The sequence below is a fragment of the Mastomys coucha genome, unplaced genomic scaffold (genome assembly GCF_008632895.1).
Source record: "Mastomys coucha isolate ucsf_1 unplaced genomic scaffold, UCSF_Mcou_1 pScaffold23, whole genome shotgun sequence".
NCBI lineage: Eukaryota > Metazoa > Chordata > Mammalia > Rodentia > Muridae > Mastomys > Mastomys coucha.
In genome coordinates this window covers 72,160,215-72,171,566 of record NW_022196906.1, presented here as the reverse complement: position 1 = coordinate 72,171,566, position 11,352 = coordinate 72,160,215, and the positions used below count along the sequence as shown (strand labels likewise).

The 11,352-nt window shown below is 45.1% G+C and overlaps 1 protein-coding gene and 1 long non-coding RNA gene across 3 annotated transcripts in view; one reads left to right on the top strand and one right to left on the bottom strand.

Annotated features, from left to right (window-relative positions):
* Lrrc1 (leucine rich repeat containing 1) overlaps positions 1 to 11,352 on the top strand; it is a 160,553-nt gene that overhangs the window by 82,236 nt on the left and 66,965 nt on the right. For both annotated transcript variants that reach the window (XM_031345617.1, XM_031345616.1), the window contains exons 5-8: positions 7,482 to 7,538; positions 7,711 to 7,774; positions 8,139 to 8,213; positions 10,309 to 10,453. In XM_031345617.1, the coding sequence (XP_031201477.1) occupies positions 7,482 to 7,538; positions 7,711 to 7,774; positions 8,139 to 8,213; positions 10,309 to 10,453 (341 nt within the window). The remainder of the gene's footprint in view (positions 1 to 7,481; positions 7,539 to 7,710; positions 7,775 to 8,138; positions 8,214 to 10,308; positions 10,454 to 11,352) is intronic.
* LOC116073558 lies at positions 7,343 to 8,987 on the bottom strand. The gene is made up of 2 exons (XR_004111870.1): positions 8,638 to 8,987; positions 7,343 to 8,295 (listed from the first exon to the last, which is right to left on the bottom strand). It is a non-coding gene; the product is annotated as an uncharacterized LOC116073558 (long non-coding RNA).

Genomic DNA, 11,352 nt, shown 5'->3' with positions numbered 1-11,352 from the left:
AAAAAAAGAAAGAAAAGAAAAGACCGGGGAGTTATACCTGCTTACCTTTGAATAAAGGAAAATTCTAGTTAAAAAGTCTTTTGGAAAGTAATTGTAAGGGTGCTTTAGAAGGGAATATGTATGGAAGGAAAGCCTTTTGTTGAACATGTGGATTTTAAAAGATACACACACACATATAATGCTTTATACGCATATGCACATACATGTATGTACATTGCAAATTCACAAGGCTCACTCCCCAACTCCAGAGTGAGAAGCAGGATACGGGAGCAGTTGCAGTGCAGACTTTGAGTGAATCCTGGCCTTTTACACTCCCCCCCCCACACCCCCGTGTGAGACATTACTCGGCTTCTTTTCCTGTGAAGCAGCTATAATAATGCATCATAAAGTAAGTTGCCAATATCATTAGTACTAGTAGAATTGTTAAAAATTAATACTTTATATATGTCAAGCATCTATCTTTTATCATTTTTATAAATTATTAAAAAATGCTTGATTTTCATGTTGGCAACAGCATCCTTTACTAAAAGTAGTAGATGCGTGTTGAGTTCTCTTAACTTGCCTGATTCAGAGCATGGACTGAAGAACATCATTTACCTAAAGTCTCTCTCCAGCCCAGCAATAACCCCTCTCTCGTAGCACATTTTTATCTTCTTCCGTGTGTGTGTGTGCGTGCTTGAACTAGCTCTGTAGACTAGGCTGGCCTCAAACTCAGAGATCCGCCTGTCTCTGCCTCCTGGGTGCTGGGACTAAAGACACATGCTATCATGCCTCGCTCCTCAGTAGCACATTCTTTTGTAGGTTCTGTAATAGATGAGAAGCTGCTTGAATGTGCTGCCTTGTGGGAGCAGAGAGACTATTAATGCTGTGTTCTGGGAGATGGGGAAAGAGATTGTTTTCTGTATCAGTGTCTAACTGCTTTTACACAGATCCTGTGCTGTTGCCCACATCACCACAAGCAGTCGGAGAATCATGTTCCACAGTTGGTTGGTAGGCCCTGTACTTGGGTCTAGCACATTCCTAGACAAGATGCTAATAGGAATCCAGCCCATGGTGGTTTCAGATTAGTCCACTGTCCTCTGACTGAGAATGGCTTGTCCAGATTATACTGAGTTTTGGGCTCAGGGAGGAGGAAAGAGACTCTAGCCAAAGCCTTTTTTTTTTTTTTCCGAGACAGGGTTTCTCTGTGTAGCCTTGGCTATCCTGGAGCTCACTCTGTAGACCAGGCTGGCCTCGAACTCAGAAATTCGCCTGCCTCTGCCTCCCAAGTTCTGAGATTAAAGGTGTGCGCCACCACCGCCCGGCGGCCTTTTCTTTGTTTTCTGTCCCTTGTTTTATGAGTCAAGAATCGCAGTGTATGTGAGATGCTGGCCATGCCAGTGTCTCACCTTCCTGGGATCTGACCTCTCAGATTTCAGTGGTGGGAGGTGAGTACTGTGAGCTTGCTACCGGCACTGACTGGACTTGTGTTCTTGTAGCATACCCAGCTAAGGACTAGGGATGTCTCAAGGTTTGTTTGTTTAAAAAAACTTACAAAAACAAAAAACTAGCCCTGTAAGTTTGTGAGGAAAAATAAATGTATTAAGCCTTAATCATCATAACAGATACAGTGTATTAGAAGCCATTGAGTGCTAGTAATGAAATATCCCAACCAAACAGGCTAGGATTTGAGCCTTTCAGACTTGGAGTGGTTTTCATCATGAGGTTGCAGAGACTGATTATAATGTCCACATCTTTATTTTCATTGCTGGGGGCCATAACCCCAGAAAGGCCATCGTTGTACATATGTTAGTGGCAAGCATAAGCCTAACTTTGCTCCTGAGTGACGCAGGTGCCCAGGAGGCTCTCATGACCAGCATTCTGAGCCATGGGTTACCTCAGTCCACGTCCTTGTTGTGTCTTTTCTACCCGCATTTCCCCCTCCAACATGTAGAAACTAGGGGCTGCTTTGAGGGCAGGGGTGGGGTCCTGTTTAGGGTAGGAACTCTGCCTCAGGTGGGTAGGTATCTTAGTAATGGTTTTGCCTGCATATTAGATGTGCATGGTAAGTAAGTGTGCCCTGTACTAGGATTTAAGGAGAATTTTTTTAAAAAAAACTATTTGTTTTTAATTTAGTATTTTAATTTTTGAAAAATCTGTACACAAGTATTATATTTACATAATTTTTACCCTTCTTTTTTCCCTTCCACTGCTTCCCAAGTTCCTCTGCTTCCTTTCAGATTCACAACTCTTCAATTCTCTCTCTCTATTTTATGTGTGCACACACACATACAGCCTGTAAAAAAAATCTTTCTGTCAGTTTGTCCCTGTCTGTCTCTGTCTCTCTGTCTCTCTCTGTGTCTCTGTCTCTGTGTCTCTGTCTCTGTCTGTCTCTCTGACTCTGTCTGTCTCTCTGTCTCTCTCTGTCTCTGTCTGTCTGTCTGTTTCTCTCTCTCTCTTTCTCTCTCTCTCTTTCTCTCTCTGTCTCTCTCTCTTTCCACTGAGTACTCCTGTGTGCATGCATTTCTGTTTAGGGCTGACCACTGCACTGGCTGACATTTCATGGGTTCTCATCCCATGAGTTCTCATCCCTGGACAAGACGGATTTTCTCTCTTTGAGCAGCCATCATTCGCCTGTAGGTCTTTATCTAGGGGTGGGGCCTTTTGAGATTCCCTCCCAACTGCATTGGTGAGCCACCTGCTCAGATCTTGATTAGGTACCACGCTGTTAAGCTGTCATGGATGCTGCTTCCCTGTTGTATGTAGAAGACACTGCCTTGCCGCAGCCACCCTGGTCCTCCGTCTGGCTCTTCTAGTCTTTCTGTCCCCCTCCCTTTCTATTCCCTGAGCCTTCAGTATAGGGGTTGTGCTGTAGATGTATCAGTTGTGGTTGAGTATCTCACTGCTTTCTGTATTTTGATCACTTGTGAATTTCTGAAGCCGTGTTGGCAGCAAAATGTGTCATCTTTGAAGAGGAATGAGTTAACAGTAACAGACGTAGTTAGTATTACCCTGGTGAAGGAAGGTGGCACTAATGGGTTCTCAAAAGTCCTCACAAGCCGTGGGTGATTGGCTAGGTTTACAGCATTAGACATGAATTCCCTCCAATTGACAGTGACTTAGCCTACCTACACAGTTGTTGGTTCTCCCTAAGATGTAAATGCCACAACTGTACCCTTGGAGACATCTTGTCCAGGCAGCCATTGCAGTTTGTAGGGTTTACAGCAGTGTAGGGCTAGTGACTGATTTCCACCACTGGAAGCTTAGCGATGCACCTGTAGATGTGAGCATTAATCCTCAGGGAGGAGGCTCTCGGGTCAGTTCCAGCTCGATTCCTTTAAGTCCTGTGCTCGAAGTGTGTGCTGTCTCAGCAGTAGGGTGTTACCTCTGAGTTCTGGAGGCAACCACGAGGAGCAGCCGTAGCCTGTACTGTTTTGGGACTCTTCTTGGACACCCCTGACCAACAGCTGGGAAGGAGACTCCCCAAGCTTAGCACTTGGGGTTTTGTTAGTCGATGACCCTTGAGGGAAGTATAATCACTCCAAGTGGAGCCTCTGCATTTAAACTATGTAAATGTTTGTGTATATGCACATATATTTATATACTTTAGGTAGCCATGACAAGGGGCCAGGGTGGGCTGTGGCTTTGCATCCTCCTGACTCAGGACAACCTAGTCTTCCATTTGTGTTGTCATAATGTTGCCCACAAGGTGGTTGTGACGGATCCAGTCAGAAGTGGCGTGAGAGGCGCCCTTCCCCTCTCTCCAGGATCCCTTCTGTGTTCCATGTGCAGATGCTCAGACCAAAGCTTCAGAAACATGATACAGCACTGACTCAAAAACAGTGTGAATAACAGCTTCCAGATGTATTGGATGGGTCTGGAGAGATGCTTCAGTGTTTAAGAGTAGATATTGCACCGGGCGGTGGTGGCACACGCCTTTAACCCCAGCACTTGGGAGGCAGAAGCAGGTGGATTTCTGAGTTCGAGGCCAGTCTGGTTTACAGAGTGAGTTCCAGGACAGCCAGGGCTATACAGAGAAACCCTGTCTCGAAAACACCAAAAAAAAAAAAAGAGTACATATTGCTCTTGAAGAGGACTGAAGTTTTGTTCTCAGTACCCACCATCTGGCTGTTCAGAACTGCATGCAACTGCAGTTCTGTGGGACCTGATGCCATTGTCTGGTCTCTGTGGACACCTGCGCTGCACGCGCAAGAGCGTACTCGCGCAAGAGCGTACTCGCGCAAGAGCGTACTCGCGCAAGAGCGTACTCGCGCAAGAGCGTACTCGCGCGCGCATACACACATAAACCTAGACACATAATTTTAAAAAATTTAAAGAGTTGTAAAAATCTTAAAGTGCATTTGATGATGCCTAGTAAGTGAAATTTCCTGAAGCAAAGGACTTTTCCTCCTTGTATCAGTAGATCAGTCGTTAGTTTGTCAAAGTAGATGAGAAAGTAATGAGTGTTGAATTGATAACATGGCAAGTGAACACAGGACTTACCACCTTTCCAATAATGCTGGTGCAGTGACACGAACACGTCTCTGAAGTCAAACCCTTGTTTTTCCCTTTCAGTGCAGTTATTAGCAATATGCAGGTCAAGACTGGATAGCAATCCTCACCTCCCCACCCCCTACCCCCACCCTGTCCCCGCAGTACTTCCACATGAGCACATTATTGTAAAACTCGAATGCCAGCTAGTTCCATTCTGTTGGGAGCACACTGAGATTATGTCCATGATTGCTTATTTAAAGCAAGGGTTTAGGTTTTCTTTGATCATGCACATTTGACAACTTTGTCTGTTTGCTTTGTTCTTTGATGAACACTCCTATTCCGTTTTAAATGTTTTATTCTTACATGTATGGGTATATGAGTGTACACTGTATGCACACCATGCCCATGAATGCCAGAAGAGAATGTTGGAGCCCCTGGAACTGGAGTTAGAGACTGTTGTGAACTGGCATGTGGGTGCTGGGAACTGAACCCAGGTCCACTGGACGAGCATCATCCTCTTCACTGCTGAGTCATCTCTCCTACCCCGAGTTCAGTTTTAACTGGGCAGGATACAGAATCTAAGCAGTCCAGAATCTAAACAGTCCACAGTATAGTTAAAAATATCCTTGGCAAACAAATGTTGAGAATTTATGTATGTACAGATACATATCTGTATCAGTATGTTTGTCATATTTGTGGTTTCCGGCGTTATAAAAGAGGCCTCTCTTAGCCCATGTGGTCCTAGTATTGTTGCTTGTTGTTGGAAAGACAGAGAGATTAAAAGATTAAGGCAGATTAGTGTTGGTGTAGCTTCCGACTCCTGTATGCTGAGAAATAAAACCCCTCCGAATCAAGACGCTGCTGAAGTAATGTTCGCAGAATTACTTGGGGTTGGCACGGAGCCTGCGTACCTATGAGATGAAGGTTGGTCACTCTGTGGGCTCTGTGCACCACGCAGTGCTCAGTTGGCTCAGTATGTGGGACTTGTACTGGCGAGGCAATCATTGTCAGGGGAGAGGGTCAGCCTCTTCTTGTGTCCTGATTGGCTCTCTTACATGTGAAAGGCCTGAGATTCTTACTGCAAGAGCACCATTCTGGAGTTTAGTGAAGATGAGAGCAGTGTCAGTATAGCTACAGAATTAAGTCAGCTGAATGGTCGGAGCCTCCTAATATATTACCCTGGACAAATTAGAGGGGACATATTTTACCTGGTGGTTGATGGCCATGAGGTAGAGGGCACTTGGCTTCTGTAGATGAGAAAACATCTTAGTTTAATTTTTTTTAAAGAAATAATATATTTATAGATAATAAACTATAAGAAGTTTATAATTTATTACAATTATTTGGGCTGGGCCATGCTGTTCTGGTTATTATTGTTCTGGGGATTGCCTATACACCCTTGTTGCCTTTATCTGTCAAGGGTTTCTACTCCACTTAAGACTATATAGTTCTCAAATAAAGAGACACAGAAGCTGGGCAGTGGTAGCTCATGCCTTTAATCCCAGCACTTGGGAGGCAGAGGCAGGAGGATTTCTGAGTTCGAGGCCAGCCTGGTTTACAGAGTGACAGCCAGGGGTATACAGAGAAACCCTGTCTCCAAAAACAAAAACAAAACAAAACAAAAAAAAAGGACAGAGCCTTTAGATTTATAACAAGCTTAAGGGGCTGGTGAGATGGCTCAGCAGGTAAGAGCCCTGACTGCTCTTCCGAAGGTCCTGAGTTCAAATCCCAGCAACAGGGTGGCTCACAACGGTCATAATGAAATCTGATGCCCTCTTCTGGTGTGTCTGAGGATAGCAACAGTGTACTTAATATAATAAACAAACAAACAAACAAACAAATAAATAAGACAAGCTTAAAAGCCCTAGAGCTGAGCAGACATCAACCCTCTATGCGATTTTGTCCACTTTCCTGTGGTGATCCCCGAGATGTCACTTGCCATGTTCCACCTGGGCTGCTCCTACTCCCTCAGGCCAGCTCTCAGGGTCATGCCCTCATGATTCACCTACCCCATGGCGATTTCCTTTCTTTTTCCTCCTCACTCTACTTGTGGGTCCTGCTTGAACCCCAAGCTGGGGAACTTTCATCCTATCTCTTCTGCCTAGCCCAGGCTGTAGGCATCTTGATTAACCAACCAGGGATAATTTGGGAGGCAAAGGTTTACATAGCATCACTTGGTGGACATGGGGATCTTTTTGCCTGGGGTACAGTCAGATTTTAGGGGCCAGTATTTAGCATTTGAATACATAGCTGCACAAGACCAACCCCATACAGCATGCTACAGCAAAGGTCAGAAAACAATTTGCAGGAATTGTTTCTCTCTTTTCTTTCTTTCTTTTTTTTTTTTTTTAAAGATTTATTTTATTTATAGCTGTACAGATGGCCGTGATCTATCATGTGTTTGGCTGCTGGGAATTGAACTCAGGACCTCTGCCAGCCCCGCTAGCTCTGGCCCTGCTCCTCTGACCAGTTTCTCGATTTTCATCAGCAGATCCTGGGGGGTGGGTATGGGAGTGAATTCATGTTGTCAGGCTTGGTGGCAGGTACCTTCATGCACTGAGCCATCTCATCGGACAGGCGAAGGCACTCTGCCTTACAGCAGGCATGATCACTCGCCGGTAACTGGAAGAACTCTTAGTCCCTTGGGATTAAAGGCACCACTCTTCTTATGACAGCACATTTTTAACATTCTGGAGTTGAGAGGCCCATAGTTGGCTTCTCTCTTATCTTAGTTCAGGGAGTAGTCGTTGTTAGTGGCTAGTAAGTTATTTCCATATGTCTAGTATACAAGGGATTTGTGGGTTAAAACACTGTGCTTTTATCGATGCCACTGTAGGGAAATTTGGGAAGTAAAGATTATGTTAGGTGGTAGTGGTAAATGTTTTTATCCTGAGGAGTAACCGGAAAAGGTTTTAATAAGAGCAGCGTGGGGGAGATGTGGACAGTGGAGGGAGAGTGGGAATATCCAAGGCGTTTTCTTAACACCGGTTTCCTCTTTGCATTTCTAGTCTCTATAACCTGGCCTCACTGGAACTGAGAGAGAATCTTCTTACATATCTTCCTGAGTGAGTCTCTGGGGAAAATAAGATGGGATCTTGTGCAGTGACCGGAAGGGTAGTCCTTCCTGCCCCATACACATGAACCATGCTTACAGAAACTAGTCCGGAAGGGAAGTGTGTTACTTCTCTGCGTGCCTTGAGTGTCTCTCAGTGTTTTCCTTGTTGATTGTTTCCACAGCTCTCTTACCCAACTAAGGAGACTAGAAGAACTTGATTTAGGAAACAATGAAATCTATAATTTGGTAAGTGTGTATCCCAGAGATTTGATGCTTCTCTGTCCTTAAGATCACAGATGGTTTTGAGGAGTCACTGGAGCTGCGTTTCTTCAAGCACAGCTTGGAAACGCTTCAGCTTCAAACACTGAAGCAATGCACTTCAGTCCGGAGTGGTTAAGAATCGTGGTTTGGGGAGAGTCAGGACTAGAGATCTGAGCGCTGGGGACAGGTTTGCATTGTAGGTTTGGGGCAGTTTCAGGGACAGTGTTGTTATAAGAGAGGTAACTACTAACCCAGCTGTAGTACCCTGCTCCCAATGGATGATTCTTCCTTCCATAATGGAGGATGGAGGTCTGGGGTCTTGTTACTATAATGTTACCTTTTGTTTCAGCCAGAATCAATTGGGGCGCTCCTACATCTGAAGGATCTCTGGTTGGATGGAAATCAACTGTCTGAATTACCTCAGGTTAGTGGGAACTTCAATGTGTCTCCAAAGGTGTATAGCAGCAACAGTAAACTGTGTGAGTCCTTTGCATCTGTGGGTCTTTCTAGAGGATCACAAGGACAGGAAACATTGTTTAAAAAGCACATTTAGAAACAGGCCATGAGCTTTCACCATTGCGCAGCTTGCCACAGGGAGACTGAGAACTACAGCCCACCACCTCTAAAGGCATAAAAGTCTTTCTTCTCATCTTGCTACCCAGTATAACTCACGTCAAGTCCAGAAGATCTGTATATTACAAAGGCCATAGCTCTGACAGTATACATCTCTGCTGCTGTCTAGTGATGTGCCCAAGTGCTTCGGGATGATTTTGACTACAATTTCCCATGGTGGTTGATGTAAAAGCAATATTAAGACTGGTCTCCCCAGTTGTCCTCAGAGCACTCACAGTTTGAGCTGGTGTGCTTTAGTGGTTAGTCGGCTCCCTGCTGTTGACAGCCGCGAGACCCATGTTCTAGGGGAACCAAGCAGGCCTTGGACAGTCACCTAAGTGGAGTCCAGTAGGCAGGTGTAGTTGCAGATGGATCAAATGAGAAACCTCCTCCGCACAACAGACACTCCTTCCCCATACTTCCTCCTCTGTGGCAGGGTTTGAATGTTGAGTGCTCAAAGACTCTGTGCGGGCGTGTAGGTGGTCATATTTTAAAGCAGTTTGCACACTGCCCACTTGACTGTTTGGCCCAGCGGTGATGGGACTGTGAGCCGTGGGTGGGGAGTGACAGATCAAGGCCAGGAAGTCTGACGCCACAAGGAAGCACTCTTGTAAAGTTTCAGTTGTCACTGTTACCCCGCTGCCAAGGTTACCGTGATGTCACTTGCTTGACTAAGGGAGCTGAGAATCTGATGAGACTCCACTTCTGAGGTGCGAGCTGCAGCTCAGAAAGAGAAGCGGATAAGCAGCTTGCTGTAGCCTCTGATGATACTTAGATTTCACTGGCATGTGTGCAGAATCCTTAAGAGAACTCTTGGGTGGGAGAGAAGACTGTGGAATGTCAGGAGTGTAGTAAAATACCATCCCTCTGACAATAAAACGGGACAATGTGTGTCTGCAGATGTGTGTAAATGACCATGTGACATATGGCATTCTAATCACAAAGAAATTGGAGCTCCAATTGATCCTTTTGTAAGTGCTTATTGAAAAGTCTCATTTGCCTATATATCAAACGTACTAAACCCAAAGCCTCCTTCATACTCCCTGTCTGTGGTTCACAGAGTTTATCGTTTTCATCAGAAAGGGGTCCAGAAATTCACTCACTTTTATGCCTGGATTTGTGCTGAAGTAACATTCTTGGAACTGAGAGCTTAAATTATCTTACCTCATTTTAGTATTTTATGTGAGTGGTTTTTTTTTTTTTTTTTTTGCCTTCATGTATGACTGTCATGTTTGTTCAGGGCCCCTGGAGGCTAAAAGAAGGTCTTGGAGTGCCTGGGACTGTAGTTCCAGTTGATGATCTACTTGCATGTGGGTGCTAGGGATTGGACCCACGTCTTCTGGAAGAGTAGCCAGTGTTCTTAATCACCAAGCCATCTCTCTAGCCCAATAACTGAGGATTTTTAAAAAGTTTTCTCATACGGACACATACACTATATTTTGACCATACCTGCTTTCAGCTCCCCTCATCCTGCTTCCTCCCCTCCCAACTCCCTTTATTTCCTTTTCCTTAGAGACCCACCGAGTACAATGCTGCCCATATGCACATTGCTGTGGGGCTACCCACCATTGGGCCCCATTCCCAAAGAAACATGACCCTTTCCCCAGCAGCAGTCTGCCGCCGTCAGCTCCTCATTGGGGCAAGGCTTTGGGAGCCCTGCCCAGTCTGTGCCTGAGTTTTGCCCCACTTCATCTTGTGCAGGTAGGCACATCTGACCGAGCTCTCGAGTGTACGTACACTCAGAAGACCCTGTTTCCCAGCACTCATTCCGTCCCCCAGCTCTTACATGCTCTCTGCTCCTGCCGCTGCCCCTGGGGTTTGGTTGTGGACCCCCTACCCCCATAGCAAATTCCTTTGTGCTATGCCAGCTTCAAGCCTGTGTTTCTCTTTCTGTGCCATCTCCACAGGAAATAGGGAATCTGAAGAACCTGCTCTGCTTAGACGTCTCTGAGAACAGGCTAGAAAGACTTCCTGAAGAAATCAGCGGCCTGACTTCTTTGACAGACTTAGTCGTTTCCCAGAACTTGCTCGAAACAATTCCTGAAGGCATTGGTGAGTACTGAGTAGCACCAGCCTCAGGGTTCCACCTGCTGTCCTCTAGGGCTCTAGAACTCACGCTGTACTTCTCTGATCCTCTCTGCTCAGTGCTGGGAATGTAGCTCCTCCTTGGGGGGGTTTGTTTGTTTTTGTTTGTTTGTTTTTAAAGAAGGAAAACAGGGGATATTTAATGTAGTATAAGTTTCAAATGCATCTATTCACCCTGGTTTGGCAAAACCTATAATATTGTTACTTTCAAGTGTTGATTTGTATTTGTTCTATCCATAATTATAAAAATGATTAACCAAAATAAGAAGGCGTGTTTAAGGCAAATGAATAGTCACTGGGATGTTTCAGATCAGCATCCTAAACAGTTCATGAGGACATAACTCAGACATCACTAAAACCTAGGTCTGCATTGGACTTGGGCCTCTTGATAAGAGTGCACTGGGAGGTGCTTTTAATGGGGCCAGAGATTGGGCTGATCCTTTTCCAGTATTAGGAGAGACCATTTAACCATCCTTTGGTATTTCCTTTCCAAATAATCCAGGCATTTCCTCTTTTCTTTTTTCCCCCTTTCTTCTCCCTCTCTTTTCCCGCCCTCCCATCCACATCCCCTCTCCCTCTGAGACAGGGTCTCGCTATATCTCTCTGACTGTCCTGGAACTAGCTATGTAGAGCAGGCTGGCCTCAACCTCATGGAGCTCTGCCTGCCTCTACCTCCCAAATGCTGGGATTGAAGGCCACACCACACCCGCCCAATTTCCTTTCTTATAAGGAATGTAGACCTGTGTGAGAAGTTAGTACAGAATGTGATAGAAAAGCATGTTACTTAAGCCATGAGAAAATGTTTTTTTTTATCAAAGCTGTTTCTCATCTTAATAAACAAGGTCTTGAACTTGTTTTTTTAAATA